Source organism: Chiloscyllium punctatum, chromosome 32 (genome assembly GCF_047496795.1).
Source record: "Chiloscyllium punctatum isolate Juve2018m chromosome 32, sChiPun1.3, whole genome shotgun sequence".
In the NCBI taxonomy this organism is placed as follows: Eukaryota; Metazoa; Chordata; class Chondrichthyes; order Orectolobiformes; family Hemiscylliidae; genus Chiloscyllium; species Chiloscyllium punctatum.
Window position 1 is genome coordinate 41,536,355 of NC_092770.1, and position 16,876 is coordinate 41,553,230.

The 16,876-nt window shown below is 40.3% G+C and overlaps 1 protein-coding gene across 1 annotated transcript in view; it reads left to right on the forward strand.

The window, feature by feature from the left end:
• Positions 1 to 16,876, forward strand: part of LOC140457797 (protein mono-ADP-ribosyltransferase PARP12-like) — a 52,350-nt gene that overhangs the window by 32,074 nt on the left and 3,400 nt on the right. The window contains exons 8-11 of the mRNA XM_072551419.1: positions 55 to 151; positions 6,914 to 7,007; positions 8,568 to 8,698; positions 13,092 to 13,243. Coding sequence (XP_072407520.1) covers positions 55 to 151; positions 6,914 to 7,007; positions 8,568 to 8,698; positions 13,092 to 13,243 — 474 coding nt within the window. The remainder of the gene's footprint in view (positions 1 to 54; positions 152 to 6,913; positions 7,008 to 8,567; positions 8,699 to 13,091; positions 13,244 to 16,876) is intronic.

The window sequence follows — 16,876 nt, forward strand, 5'->3', positions numbered from 1 at the left end:
GCATATTGATTTCTCATTGCCTGTATTTGAAATCGTATGTCTTCCTTCTCTTAGAAATGATCCAAAAAGATAAATTTTCTGAAAGTGCACATGAAGTTCGGAGAAGGCCAAGATTTATCTCTAAAGAAGATGTGGAGACAAAAGTAAACAGGTAATTAAAAATGCAATTAATGAGGTTGGCAAGCACTTTTCATTATTGTATGTTTGTTTATTCAGCCTCTATTATCTTGCAGAGTTTGAAGTCTTCAGTGAGGCAAACAATGGTAATAATGGAGAATGGAATGTTTTGTAGCTCAGGCAATACCATCAGCATCAAGCAACTCAGGGTGGGAATTGTAGGTAGCAGCAAAGGCAACTTGAGGATTCTTTGCTTGTTCACAAAAGATGTGTTTATTCCAAACTTTCCAGCTTTTTCTGATAAACATTCAGATTTTTCCGTGAAGGCACCTTCACAGCCAAAATCTTACTAGTTGCTCCTTCACATTGTGCCGAAACATTTTTCCTGTAACTTCATGTTTGAGTTCTCCAGTCAGGCAACTGCCTTGCCATAGCACACAATGGCATTAATCAAAAGCCATAAGTTAAAGACTGTGTAATGATGTCTGTAAAACAGTATTTCTCCTCGATCCCTGTTTTGTAAGGTAATGGTTCTAAAAGGGTTAATCTTGAAGTTTCATTAAGTCCACACAATTTGATGAGGCACTCAGTCTTTGTGTGAAGAAGCAGAGTATATGAGCCCCTGATGGAGACAGACATGTCATCGATTTTGCCAACAAAGATGGCAATCGTCTTTGAAATTTTGTCCAATTAGTCAAAGGAACTTGTAGCAAACTAATCCTGTTGTGTAAGACATGTGCCTCTTCTCAGTAAGATTCAATGCTGGTTTCTGCTCAACCAGTGCTAATTAAGTGGGCTATTAGTCTCAGCTCAAAAGGAGGATGGGTAGCAGTACCCTACCACAACCAGTGCTGCCATGATTGGTGCCACAACGTGCAACTGCCACATTATCACCTCTGGATTTCTTGACTGTACCATAATCCTTCAGTGTCTCTTCTCTCCATTGTTTCACAAAATATGACTTCCTTCACCTCCTTCCACGCTTGGATTTTTGGATCATGCCACAGTATCTTTAGATATGACATGTATTTTACTGTCCCTGGACTACTACTTGTGGAATGTCCTATGGATCTGTCCTTGTCTCCTCCTCTTTCTCATGTGGGCATTGCCTCTAGATGGCATTATTTAAAGACATAGAGTCAGCTTCTACAGAATGGCCTTTGGCTGTAGTGAGGTGCTGATAGCCTGGGATTTCATTAGGGATGCTTCTCTGGCCTCTCCAGCTTGATGGCAGGATGCTGCCACTTTTCCATATGCAAGCTTCATCAGGGCTGTGGGGCCTTCTAGAATGTTCTGATGGCATGTGAAGAGTGCTGTCATTTGGACTTTAATTAGCTTAATTAATACCATCACTGGATAGTCAACAATCATCAGAAGCCATCCTTGTTGGCAAAATGGTCAGAGGTTGACAGACATACCAATTGGTCGGGAGAAATTGCCGGGCCACTAAACTCTAAACCTGGCTCTATCTCAGGATGAAAATTTTACCTAACTATTTCAGTGCTCCCCAACCAGCCTTCCATCTTTAATCCTCCATATATTTCAACGCTTCACAAACTTTGTTAGCTGCAGTCCCATTCAGCTATCATCCAATTTTTGCAAAAATGCTGCCCCCTCCACATTTCACGTCAGCTCTGACGAAGAGTCATCTAGACTCAAAACGTTGGCTTGCTCTCTGTCCATGGATGGTGCCTGGCCTGCTGTGATTCCCAGCACTTCTTGTTTTCAGTATAGATTCCAGCACCTGCAGTAATTTGCTCCTTTATTGTCAGCTACATTGCTCCTGCTAACATTAATGGATATAAAATCACAGACCATGAAATCACAATGTTCTGACAAACCACTTGTGGTTTGGAAAGTTGTGCCGGTACCACAGGACCTTGGAAAGCTCTACCAATAGTGTGTCCAGATGGGAACATTTCCCTTTCAGGGCTTCATAGCATCGATAAAAGCTCAGAATAATCATTAGAATTTATGATATATAAGAACTAAATGGTTCTGTGAGTGTATTATCAGCTGGTGGAATGTCCAGTGGTTTATTTTGGAGGTGTGCATTCCTAGCAACTTTCCACATGAAATTCTCATGCATATAATTTTCCAGTGGTGTTAGTATGAAACTACACTGCTTTATTTTTGCATATTTTGTTTCACAGCTTCAAGAGTATTTAAATAAAGCCTTAGTGCATGAAAATTGAAACAGACAGAACTTCCCCATAAGTTGTGATGGGCCTGTGCTCAAATTCCAGCCTTACCTTTACAGTTGTATATAAAGAGAATACCAGATGTAAAAGAGTTTTCAAGAAGTAGATGCAGTTTTCAAATGTTAGTTCTCAATTGTTTTTTTTGTGTCATTCTTAATTTTTGAAGAGATTTTTCTATAATTCCCAATTTTTTGTTTGTTTTACTCTATTGGCATTTTTACACAAATAGGTGTTTTATTTGGAACATCTATAGGAGGTTCATTGTTAGTCACAGTCTCACTAAGGGCAATTTTACATGAATATCGCATTGGGAGAGGGATTTTATCCATGGGAATTTTAATTTGTAAATTCAGGTTACACTGTGATTCTTCCCTCTAACTTCAGGTCTTTGCATGCCTATCATACCATTACCAAGAATCACAAGCTCTTTAGGCTGTTGTTCAGCTTTGCATAGTTATACAACTTTGACATGAATTGCACGGATATGTGAAGCCAATCTCTATTAGGGCTATTACTACCAGTCATAGTGGCAGCATTTTTAAAAACTGCAATTATGTATGCTCCTTGATTTATATTTTTTTTGTCTCTTACTATCCTCTCTCCTACTCCCTTACCTTTTGATATGCTCCCAGCTGGAAAATGGGAAGCCTTCAAAAATGAGATAACAAGAATCCAGAGCCAGTATATTCCTGTTAGGGTGAAAGGCAAGGCTAATAGGTGTAGGGAATGCTTGATGATGAGAGAAATTGAGGTTTTGTGTTAAGAAAAAGGTGGAAGCATATGTCAGGTATAGATAGCAGATTCAAGTGAATCCTTAGAAGAGTACAAAGGCAGTAGGAGTTTACTTAAGAGGGAAATCAGGATGGTAAAACTAGGCAGCCTTTGTGTAGAACCACAGCAGATGGGGGAGATACTAAATGAGTATTTTGCATCAATGTTTACTGTGGAGAAGGACATGGAAGATATTGAAATGTGAGGAAATAACTGGTTACATCTTGAAAAATGTCTATATTAGAGAGGAGGACGTGCTGGATATTGTAAAATGCATAAAATCCACTCAACTCATAAAAGCACATTTTTTTTTAGATTAGATTACTTACAGTGTGGAAACAGGCCCTTCGGCCCAACAAGTCCACACCACACCCGCCGAAGTGCAACCCACCCATACCCCTACATCTACACCTTACCTAACACTACGGGCAATTTAGCATGGCCAATTCACCTGACCTGCACATCTTTGGAGTGTGGGAGGAAACCGGAGCACCCGGAGGAAACCCACGCAGACACAGGGAGAACGTGCAAACTCCACACAGAGAGTCGCCTGAGGCGGGAATTGAACCCGGATCTCTGGCGCTGTGAGGCAGCAGTGCTAACCACTGTGCCACCGTGCAGCCCAGTTTTTAAAAAAAATTTTTTTTTTCCTGCACATCTTTGGACTGTGGGAGGAAACCGGAGCACCCGGAGGAAACCCACGCAGACACGGGGAGAACGTGCAAACTCCACACAGTTAGTCGCCTGAGGCGGGAATTGAACCCGGATCTCTGGAGCTGTGAGGCAGCAGTGCTAACCACTGTGCCACCGTGCCGCCCATATCACTCAATTTATCCACTCAATCCCCAGGACCTGATCAGGTGTGTCATAGAATTCTATGAGAAGCAAGGGAAGTGATTGCCAGGCCCCTTGCTGAGATACTTGTATCATCAATAGTCACAGGTGAGGTGCTGGAAGGCTGAAGGTTGGCTAATGTGGTGCCACTATTTAAGAAAGGTGGTAAGGAAAAGCCAGGGAATTATAGACCGGTGAGCCTGACATTGGTGGTGGGCAAGTTGTTGGAGGGAATCCTGATGGACAGGGTGTACATGCATTTGAAAAGGCAAGGACTGAGGTGGTCAACATGGCATTGTGCATGGGAAATCATGTCTCACAAAGTTGTTTGAGTTTTTTGAAGATGTAACAAAGATTAGGGCCGAGCAGTGGATGTAATTTATATTGACTTCAGTAAGGTGTTTGACAAGGTTTCTCATGGTAGACTGGTTAGCAAGGTTAGATCTCATGGAATACAGGAAGAACTAGCCATTTGGATACAGAACTGGCTCAAAGGTAGAAGACAGAGGGTTGTGGTGGCGGGTTGCTGTTCAAACTGGAGCCCTGTGACCAGTGGAGTGCCGATGATTTGGATGTGAACATAGGAAGTATCGTTAGTAATTTTGCAGAAGACACCAAAATTGGAGGTGAAGTGGACAGTACAACAGGAGTTTGGGCTAAAGGGCTGAGGAGTGGCAGATGGAGTTTAATTCAGATAATTGCAAGGTGGAAAGACAAATCATTTTGGAAAGACAAATCAGGACAGGACATACACTTAATGGTAAGGTCGTGAGGAGTGTTGCTGAACAAAGAGACCTTGGAATGCAGGTTCATAGTTCTTTGAAAGTGGAGGCACAGTTAGATATAACAGTGAAGATGGCATTTGGTATGCTTTCCTTTATTGGACAGAGAATTGAGTACAGGAGTTGGGGGGGTGGGGGGCGTCATGTTGCGGCTATACAGGGCATTGGTTAGGCCACTTTTGGAATATTGTTTGCAATTCTGGTCTCCCCTCTTATTGGAAGGATGTTGTGAAACTTGAAAGGGTTCAGAAAAGATTTACAAGCATGTTGCCAGGGTTGGAGGATTTGAGCTATAGGGAGAGGCTGAATAGGCTGGGATTGTTTTTCCTGGAGCATCGGAAGCTGAGGGGTGATCTTATGAGAGTTTATAAAGTTATGAGGGGCATGGATAGGGTCAATAGACAAGGTTTTTTCCCTGGGGTGGGGGGAGTCCAGAACTAGAGGGCATAGGTTTAGGGTGAGAGGGGTAAAGTTTTAAAAGGACCTAAGGGACAACATTTTCACGCAGAGGGTGGTGTGTGTATGGAATGAGCTGCCAGAGGAAGTGGTGATACAATTGCAATGTTCAAAAGACATCTGGATGGGTATATGAGTAGGAAGGGTTTAGAGGGGTATAGACCAGGTGCAAGCAAATGGGGCTAGATTTGGTTAGGATATCTGGTTGGCATCGACAAGTTGGACCAAAGGGTCTGTTTCTTTGCTGTACGTCTCTTTATGACAAAATGGCTTAGGACCCCTCTTCGAATATGGGCCACCTTCAAAACATACCAACAGAACATTCAAGTAGGAAATTGTTGGTATTTAAATTGTTGTGCTCTGAGTTTAAAAAGAAATGTCTCATTGCTCCAAACTTTAAGACTTGAGTTAAAATTGAAGTCAATCACAGGCAATGCTGCATTCTGCAGATCCTGAAGGTAAAATCTGCTTAATGCATGTTTAACCAATTTTACTAAAGAACTGAATAACTGTACATTCTTTGAACTTAATTTTATTCCAAAAGATGGTTTTCTGATTGTCTTATTGGCAAACTATCTCTCAAAATACCCTGGTATTCAGCATTAAATAACTTTACAGCACAGAGGAACCTCTTGGTAGACCAATCCAAATTAATCCCAATGCATCATTTTCACTATGATGTGTTTTTATTTCTTCTTTAAATTGTTTATCCACTTTTTTTTAAAAGACACAACGGTCTGTGTAAAAGTGTAAAAGTGTAAAAGTGTGCCAAGTGTAAAAGTGTGCAATTTGAGATGAAACTCCCCAACACTCTCTGATGAATTTACTCCAATTCTCCATCCTCAGTCGTAGTTTTAAATTGAAACCTCATTATTAATGATTTGTCCCCCATAGGGAATAGGTTTCCTCTATTAATTCTATCACAATCACTTAGAGTTACTGGAAAATATGATGAAGTTATCTTGGAATTCTACTGACTATCTTCCAATCCCCTGGAGTTTTGCATATTTAAGAGGAAATAGAAAGATCCTTTTCAGATTCTCTGATGTCTTGCTTCAGGATTTGTTTATAGTTTCAGGTCCATGCCACTCAGCTGCCTTGAGAACTATTACTTAAAGTTAATGGTTATAAAATCATGAGTTGAGCAACTGCATTATTCCAACGTGGCTACCAAATGGATAATGTATATATGAGAGAAAGATCGAATATAATTAGATCACATTCTGAAAGGTCAGAAGAATGACTTGTGGAAAATTGGTATAAAAAAGAGTGTTCGAGGTTGAGATTGTGCAAAAGAAATTTTATGCTGTATTTACCAGTTTAGTAATTGAAATAAGGCAGAGCAAGAAACCTCCCTCCTGTACCAAAGCAAAAAATGCTGGAAAGTTTCAACAGGTCAATTTTCTTCAGAGTTCTGTAAAATGGTCACTGGACTCTAAATATTAATTCTGAGATATTCCAGCAATTTCTGTTTTTGTTTTAGATTTCCAGCACCCGCAGTTCTTCATGTTATTTTAACCTCTCTCCTCTGTTGTACTGAACTTGGGAATGTGTAATTTTAACATCTCTCCTGTGTTGTACTGAGCTTAGGAATGGTTGGTGAAACTGATACCAAAATGTAAACAATGTTCACTTCTTCACCTCTGACATCTATTTCACCGAAAGCAAAATTCATAAATGTTGCAAGTGTCTTATATGACTTTGTATTGTATAATATTGTGTAATATTTAATATTCTTTAATTTTACAATAGTGTTCAATCAGGACAAGGGGAAGCCAGTTCCTGTGAATCTAAAAGCATTCCAGATTATTGGGACAAGTCAGCTTTAACAAGTGTAGGATACACGGTAAACTCCTTTCCTCTATTACATCGTAGTGTTACTGAGATTCTGCAACAGCCAGTTTACATTTAATGTATTTGATTACACGTTTATAATTCCTGCTATAAGGTGCTGGTCCATCATCCACTCCCTGTGGTTTAGATCTCACTTAAGGAAATGTGATTAAGGGGGTTCGAGAGTTGGGTCTACAGCTCATCATTGAGGTGCTGGATTTTTCAGGGACTTTTTTGGGGGAAAACTGTGTTTAAAATTTTTTATTTTAAGTTTTCAACACTTTTAGAGGGTCAAGGAAAGAAAAACAACGAAGAACAAATATCAAAATGACATCAAACACAATTGCGTGACAATTGGTAGACTAAAGCTGCCAAGATATTCTGCCTTGATGAATGACAAAATGGATAGGCTGTTACATCGGATTGCTGTCCTTGAACTGCTGAACCATACTTAACAGGAAGTGGTGAGGCTCAATGCAGTGTTGGGCATAAATATAGTTTTTGAGTTATTTATTGTCACATATATCTAAAAGGGTACTGTGAAAAGTGTTTTGTCACCATGATCCAGCACCATTTTGAGTTACTAAAAGAAAATAAAGCAATTACATAAATAGAGTTCACCTTCTAGACAAGGGGTCTTCAAACACAGCTCCAGGGCTTTGCAAGATCTCTGCTATGTGTCCCAGGCCTCTGCTCAGGGTACAGCAATGACAAACACGCTTCTGGCATACTGCAGCCAGGAGTCCCCCACTCCAGGCAATGCCTCTGCTGCAGCCGGAGACTCACTGAGTCCCCAAATCCACACTGTGAGCCTCCCGGGGCCAAGAGTCCTTGCTCCAGGCACTGCCACCATTGCAGCTGAGGCCTCGCCACACCACTCTGGCTTCTCCATGGCGTCAGAAGATGAAGGAAAGGAAAAAGGTAAAGAGAAAGCTGATAAAGAAGAAAGAGAGATAGAAGGATGCAACCAGCCTGGAGCAGACATGCATGCCAACACCGCCATCTTCAAAATGGAAGGATAGGTGATAAAATACTTTAAGGAACTGGTAGGGTAAGGTGATGCAATTTGTCAGGTACCATATAGCGGCTATTCAGAAGATAACTCTATTAGTCTGTTACCAAATTACTGTTTGTCCACACCAAGTTGTCATTCAAACTTATAAACTTGTAAAAGTGTCTCATGGTTCTTAAGTGTGATTCACACATTGTCCTCTACTGACAGCCAGGCTGTGTAAATATCAGTGAGCCACCCTGTTGCATTTTAGAAACACATTAGATGCTGTTCCTTGTTGAAGGAAATCAAAATGCTGGTCACGTTAGCAATCCAGCTGTCTCCTGTTGGATCCACATATGGACAGTACATGAGATTACATCGTAGTATCATCCAGATAGGCAGTACAGCCTACAAATTGGTGAGAAAACAGCCAATGGCTATAAGCTTGCTATCACCCCTCACCACACCCCAAGAGTGATTTCACTGATGAGAACATTGGATCATTAAATAAACCAGACAGAATGAATCTTTATTTGAACATTCTCACTTACATACTCATGGTCTGGATTCTTTTTGCAGCGTATTCAGCTCTCTCCACTCTCCAATGAATATAAGAAAATCCGGTCCCTCTTCGAGAATAGCATGGAGCCCGGCAAAATCCAGAAAATTGACAGAATCCAAAACCTTGGACTTTGGGAAATATTTCAGTGGTTTGTAAAACATTACCAATTAGTACAATTCTATCTACCTACTTACAACATTCTGAGACTAGACAAATGTAACAAGGCAGTCAAGAGCAAGGTACAGAGATTGAGAAGGTAAAACAGTATAAGAAGCAGCAGAGGCTACTTAAACAGCAGTGGAGCACTGGGGAAGATGGAAAATGTATGTATAATATAAGCAGAAGTAAGTCATTTGACCCCTCAATCTTGCTTCACCATTTACTAGGGTTATAGCGAACCAGTTTGTGTTTGAATTCTATATTCACATCTACTCCCAATAACTTTGACTGTGTTGTCTAAGAAGAATCTTTATGCCTTTATTTTAAAAATATCCTTACAGCTCTCCCTTATTCAGTAGCCCCACTTCTACTACCTTCTGAAAAAGTGTTCAAAAGTCTCACAACCTCTGGTAGAAAAGAATCTCCTCTTTTCAGTCCTCAGAGGGCGACCCCCAATCTTAAAATAGTGACCTCTACTTCTGGACTAACCCATGAGTAGAAACATCCTCTCCATATTTACCTTGTCAAGACTGTTCAGGATTTTTGACATTTCAATCATTTCATTTCTCACTCTTCTAAACTCCAGTGGAGATAAGCCCAGCATGACCAACCTTTCTGCATAAAACAACCTCGTCCACGTATTAATCTAGTAAACTGCCTGTGACCATCTCTAACACATTGATATCGTTCTTTAAATAAGGAAACTAAAATGGTACACAGTATTCAAGATGAAGTCTCTAATGTCCTGAAACATAACATCTATCTCTGTTTAACTGCTCTCCTAATAGGCTTTTTGCATTACATGCCGTACCTGCATATGACCACTCTGCACCTTGGAATTCTGCAGTTGTTATCCATTTGACTGATACACTGTTTTTTTATTCTTCTGAACAAAGTGAACAACTTCAAATATTATACTGCATCTCACAGATAGCTGCTCATTAATTCAACCTATATATGTAGATATGAGATATGAGATGTTTTCAGACAGATATATATAACTGTCTTAAGTCTTTTTCACAACCTGAAGCAGAGTCTTATAAAGAGCTGAGGGGTATAGCTTCGGTGACATATGTGGCAGAATGAGATGAGAAGTGCAGTAGGGCAGATCTCAACTGTGAGATTGTCTTGGTCCATCTTTTCCACTTTCCACAAGCAAGGTAGGAAGATTCTTACCAGTCAGCAATGAGTTGCCAGTTGGCAAGAATTAATGCATGTTAAGTTTCTTATTAACAACTGAATGAGCCTCGTTAATGTTCAGATTCTGAAATGATCAAATTCACTACCAAATTAGACTTTGGGAAAACATTGTGTAGAAATCTTGGAGGATTCACCTCCAAACAGCCACCATGTTGGAAACAGGTAATAATATTTCAACACACGGTCTATGTGCACTAGCTGCACACACTCCACATCCACAGACATTAATGTCCCATTTTTCCAGCCTCCAAGATCCCTCAACGCATATCTCTGATTCACATATAGGACACTTATGAAGGTTAAGTGCTACCCATCAGGCGCACTGGTAACTAACATTGTAAGGACATTGTGCACTCAGGGACACACACCCAGCTCAAGCTTGGACCAAACTGAATGTCCAGGCTGTTTACATACTCTCATAGTGCTCACTCACTCTGAGCCTACCTGGATGATCACAGCACCCCTGCCCTGCATTGCCTTACTTTGCCTTTATTTTCCTTGCCCCCTTAGCCAGAGATACCAGATTCATATTACTGTTGTCTTATCTTGCCATTTAGTGCAGAAACAGAGCCAGGAATCTTCTTGTAGTTGTCAGCAGGCCTCAGTCAAATCAAGGGGGAATAGCCTTCCCTCAAGGATTCCTGGCTCAGTATAAGGGCAGCCTTCAATACCACTTCCATTTGGAATGCTAAGAGTAGGATACTCTCCTCATAAAAGGTGAGAAACCAAATGAAAGGCAGCGCACCACTGTCATAAGTCTTTCTGTCCTATTATGTGATGTTTCTTGGAAAGGTATGACACAGCTTTGCTGTGGTACAGATGCAAAGGTACCCAAACCGAGGGAGCAGGATGCGCAGATGGCATGCCATTTGAGGGTATTTAGCAGGGAGAGACCTGGGGCTGCATATTCGATGAGTGAACTGACTATGACAGTGTTGTTCAAGTGTGGCTAGCAAAAGAGTAACAATGGCAATAAGGGACATTATAGTAAATGGGATTGACACTATTCTCTGCAGCAAAGTGCAAGAGTCCTGAAGGCTTTATTACCTGCTTCGTACCTACATTTGGAACATCTGATCACAGCCTAAGAGGAACTTAGAGTGGGAATCTAGTCACCATCATCTATGCAGGTACCAGTGACATTATTTAGGATTCAAAAGAATTTCTGTAGTCAGTATTAGAATTTAGATACCAAATTATGAAGCACAACTCAAAGGTAATACTCTTCTGATTAAGACCTGATCTACACTAAATTGGCATTGATCAATAAAAACTAGAGAGATGGATGTTCAAAGATTGACGTGGTGGCAGTGGGTTCTAATTAATGATGCTTTGGCACCAGTACTGCAGAAAGTGGCAGCTTTTTCATTGGGGCATTCTACACCTGAAATTTTCCTGGGCCAATGATGTAGAGAGTCACATAACTAGGGGAGTATAGAGGTTTTAAAACTAAATAGTGGATACAAGGGATCAAATTTGTGAAGATGTGCTAAAATCAAAAAGTGTAGATAAGAGAGAAAGGTACGAATATAGGAAATGATAAACAGACTGTGCCAGGAAGGGAAATAGAGCACAAATTTAAAAGCATATCAGCAGATAAGACTGGAGGTTAGAAAACTAATACAAGAGTTCCTCAGGGTAATGTCCTAGGCCTAACACTCTTCAGCTGCTTCATCAATGACCTTCCCTCCAACATAAGGACTGAAGTGGGGATGTTTAGCATTGATTTCACAATGGTCAGCACCAATCGTCACCCCTCAGATCCTGAAATGGTACATCAAACAATGCAGCAAAACCTGGACAATATCCAGGTTTTGGTTGACAAGTGGCTAGTAATATTCATACCAGACAATGTCCATCTTCAACAAGGGAGAATCTAACCAGTGTCCCTTGACATTCAATGGCGTTACTATTACTGAATCCATGCTTGCTCCCCATCAACATCCTGGGGTTATCATTGACCTGAAACTGAACTGGACTAGCTGTATAAACATTGAGGCTACAGGAGCAGGTTGGAGGCTAGGAATACTGTAGCAAATAATTCATGTCCTGACTCTCCACCATCTACAAGGCGCAAGTCAGGATGGTTTAGATGGGTGCAGTTCCAACAACACTCAAAAAGCTTGACACTGTCAAACATCAATCAACACACTAGTTTGACATTATATTCCCAACTTTCAATATCACTTCCTCCACCACCAATGCACATGGCAGCAGTGTGTATCATCTACAAGATACACTGCAGCAACTGACCAAGGTTTCTTTGATAGCACCTACCAAACTCTTGACTTCTGCAACCTAGACAGACAGGGGAACAGACAAATGGGGACATAACCACTTGTTAGGAGTGAGATGGAACACTTGCCTGGATGTGAGTGCAGCTCCAACAACATTTAAGAAGCTTACCACCATCCAGGACAATGTAGGCCATTTAATTGGCACCACATGTTCACTCCCTTTACATCAGTAGCAGCAGTATATGCCTTCTACAGGATGCAGTGCAGAAATTCACCAAGGCTCCTTCCAACCCTGTGAGCACTACTATCTAGAAAGACAAAGGCAACAAGATACATAAGAACTCCACCACTTGTAAGTTCCCCTCCAAGTCGTTCATCATCCTGGCATTGAAATATACTGCTGTTCCTTCTCGTGTTGCTGGGTCAATATTCTGGAACTCCCTCCCTACCAGCATTATGGAACTACCTACAGCCAATGATATTATAGCCTGATATTCAACATCAAAATCTTTTTGAGCAAACAGCATGTTGATATGGCAAGAATATTCCTCTGGTTTCCATGTTGCGTTTTCCCTGATGGCTAGTTTGTATAGTGAGTTTTGCGGAATTACAACCAGTGGCAGGTTGAGCTGTTAACAATACATTTAATAAGTAATGATGTATGTCAATTCGAAACTCAGCACTGACTAGTGAGAAACCTCACCACACTGCTTGGAAAAAGCATACAGAGTTAAGGCTCACCAAATATCTTAGCCCAGGTTGCTCAGAACCTGATACGATTTCATTCAAAGATCTTATAACACAAAGCAAAATAAATACTCATCCTGTTGTTAAAGAGAGTCACATCTGCTGAAATTGCACATCTATAGTAAATCATTAAGTTAAGTAATTCTTCTCAGTTGTTCTTCCAAAGTTTTTATTCATCTTTTGCGTACTGATACTCAGGCAGAAAGAACAAATAAAGAAAAAAAATCATGAGGATGTGGATGAACAACTTCTTTTTCATGAAGTTACAGATCAATCAATTGTTGATGCCATTTGCTACCAGAACTTTGACTGGGGAAGCTTCACACAGAATGGAACTTTATATGGGAAAGGTAGGTAAATTTGCTTTATTAATTTTCATGAAAATTAATGTTAAATTATTAACTTGCAACCTAAAGCAATGTACTAAATAGAGAAAAGTCAGAGTCCTGGTTCCAACCAAACTGTAATTTTATGTATATCATGTTGGGTGCTGTCTGAGACACCTTGGCTTCCAAATGAGGTTGAAAATTAAGAAGAAATTGTACAATGATATCTGAAGCAAAGGAGATACCTCAGTTCAGGCAGTCTTTGAACCTGACTTGGGAACTAGCTGCAGAACACCAGAAAACCAAATTACTTAAAATTGGTCTAGTTTAAAGTTCATCTAAGCATCTGTTGTCAGCATCGTTATTGCATTGGAAGCCTCATTGTCTCATCCTGACAAATCTTAGTCCAATAGAGGATAAGTCTAGATAGCTAGTTATAATCCAGATGCAGTGGAGGGAAAGGATGTCTCTTATGCTTTGTTGAGCTTTACACATTCCACAACACAATGCTGACACATTTTGTAGAAAGTTGGACCATAGGTTGGTCTCATCCTCCTGAATCAGTCTGCACATGACAGGGAAGACAAATCTCTTAAGTCATACAGAGAAGAATCCTGATGGCTACCCTTTCCTGGTTTGACAAGCCCATCAAAGCAGTTTACCAGGATGTGGCCACTGTCAAAAACTAACTACTACATAGAGCCATAGGTGACAAAGAGCCAACATCGCTCACAGAAAAAAAAAGTTCTAGAAAGATGGCCAGATCATTTTAAATACATCCTGTAATGATCTTCATGTATGAGTGAAGAAGCAAACAACAGGCAACCACAGCTTGTGATCTGTTACTCTCTTGATGGACCTCCCATGCTGTTACCATCAACAAAGTATAACAAACTCCTGTTTAATGCAAACCTCTAGGAGTCAATACTGTCCCAGTGGATATATATATAAGGTAATAAACAATACCTCATCAAGAAGCACACTGAAAGTCTATGTGGGAGCAAGGAAGCATCCTGCAAAAATACAATGATCCTCCATTTTATATTTTGTGACATCACTGACCTGGTAGCTATATTGTAAGGAAAAAAATAGCAAGTCCTTTAAGATATCTATGGAATGCCATTTTTTAAGAATGCTTGAAAAAGACCACTAAGAGTTTGCATCAGCTATAAAGTGATCAGTTGTAATGGCCATCTCCACCAAGCAATAATTTACCCATAATCCTTTTATGTTCAGTGTCATAACCAACGCTGAATCCCACACCAGGCTGGGGTTTACCATTGTCCAGAAACTAAAATGTGCTTGCTACATAAGTACTGTGACTATAAAAGCAGGGCAGAGGTTAGAAATGCTACAATGAAAAAGATCACCTCCTGACTCCCCAAAGCCAATCAATTATCTATCAGGCACAAGTCTGGAGTGCAACAGAGTACTCCACACTTACCTGAATGGTTGCAGCCCCACAAATGCTCAAAAGGCTCAGCACCATCCAAGGCAAAGTAACTCATTTTATAGGTGCAATGTCCATAAATGTGCATTCACTCCATTAACTGATGCACAGTGGCAGTAGTGTGTACAATCTACAAGATGCACTGCAGAAATTCACCAAGGCTTTTTAAACAGCACTTTCCAAATCCATGACCATTGTCATCTGGAAGGACAAGGCATATATGTGGAAACATCACAATCTGCAAGTTCATCTCCAAGCCACTCAGCACCATGACCTTGAAATATAATCGGCATTCCTTCACTGTCAAAATCCTGGAATTACCTCCCTAATGGCATTGTTGGTGTGCCTATACCAAATGGACTACAGCAGTTCAAGAACGGAGCTTAACACCACTTTCCCAAGGACAATTATGGACAATAAACTTTGGCACAGCCGGAGAAGCTCATATCCCCTGAAAGAATAATCCAAAAAATCTTGCGTTATAAGAAATATTGGCTCACATGCTCAAACAACAGTTAACCTGGAAATAATATCAGCAGGAATAAAAAAAAAGAAACTGTGTTGCCGATGGACACAAAGTAAAAAAGAGAGTGAAAAGTAGAGGGGCTTCAAGGATAAAGGTAATCAACAACCAGCTGCAGACACAAAGAGAATTTAGACAGACATAGAAACAAGAGCAGAGCAAACCTGTGAGAAGAAACAAATCAGTTCAGCAGCAGCTCAGTTTTCTCTAGTAGAATAGTTCTTGGATTACTGCAAGAGGAAGGTGAGAAGGTCTAAATCCTGGAAAGCTTTGTAAATAGTCTAGAGATATTATTTACTGTTGGCCTGGAAGTGGCCAAAACGTATGTTAGTGGTTAGTCAGTTGAATTGGAACTTTGAAAGCTACATCATCCAGACTGTTGTGACTTGACAGAAGCAAGGTTCATAAAAGTGTACCTTATGAAAGATAATTATAACCATGAAACTCAAAAGTAAAACATACTGTTGGATAGGACTTCTAGCCTACCTTGCATGAATAAAGAACAGCATGTTATGAAGATTGTGCAGATATGAATTGTCATATGGTGGTTAAGAAGTATTGCTAATGCTTGTGGTTATATTAGATTCATCCCTGTATCACTTGAAGTTAAATTTAACTTTTTCTTTGAAGTATCATCTGCTTGTTAATTGAGTTTAGTTTGGGTTGGTTTTGACTTGTGTTAAAGTATAAGTACAGAATGCCAAATCCTGTTAGCAAATTCTTAAATTGGGGATTATTCAGCAAATTTGATTAATTTGGGTTATGGTTCCCTGGGGATTGTGATAATCTATACAAGTAAAAAGAACTTGAACTTTCCACTCACCTGACACTCAGTGAGGTATTTCCTTTCATCACTGGTAAAACTTGCATCCAGAATTTTTCTGAACCACTTAGGATAATGTATTTACCAGAATCTCTCAGCAGAGAGCCAGTGAGTTTTCAGAAAAGGTTGAGGAACTATGCATGTATTGCCTATGGTTAGATGGCTCCAAATGAAATTCCAAAGAACAAAGACCTCATTTGTTTACCTGACCAAGGCCTTCAACATAATCAACCATGAGGATCTTTTAAAGATACTGGAGAAGCACCTGACCTGAGGAATTTATCACAATGATTTGACAGTTTAACAACAGCATTCACACGCGTCTTTGCTGATAGTGAGTTTTCTGACTCATTCCTAGCTACCAATAGAACACCAAACCTCTTCAGCAATGTCTCCCATGATGATGATAGTAGCATCACTATCAATGATCACAAGGACTGGAAGCTGCTCAGTCTGAGGGAGATACTTTGCATTTCTATGCTTGCCAATATCTACACTCTAGGTGCCAATTCAGAGTTGGGCAATGTTGAATTAATTTGTTCTCCCATACAGGCAAAAACTTCAGCTTAATTTTCATTCCAAAGAAAAGTGAGGTAATGTTCAGGAAAGTTCCATCTTGACCTCAAGGTTTCAGTCTAGATTTTTAGATTAGATTCCCTACAGTATGGAAACTGGCCCTTCAGCCCAATAAGTTCACACCAACCCTCTGAAGAGTAACCCACCTAGACCCATTCCTCTACTCTATATTTACCGCTGACTAATGCACCATAACACTATGGCAATTTAGTATGGCCAATTCACCTGACCTGCACATCTTTGGATTGTGGGAGGAAACCCACACAGACACAGGGAGAACGTGCA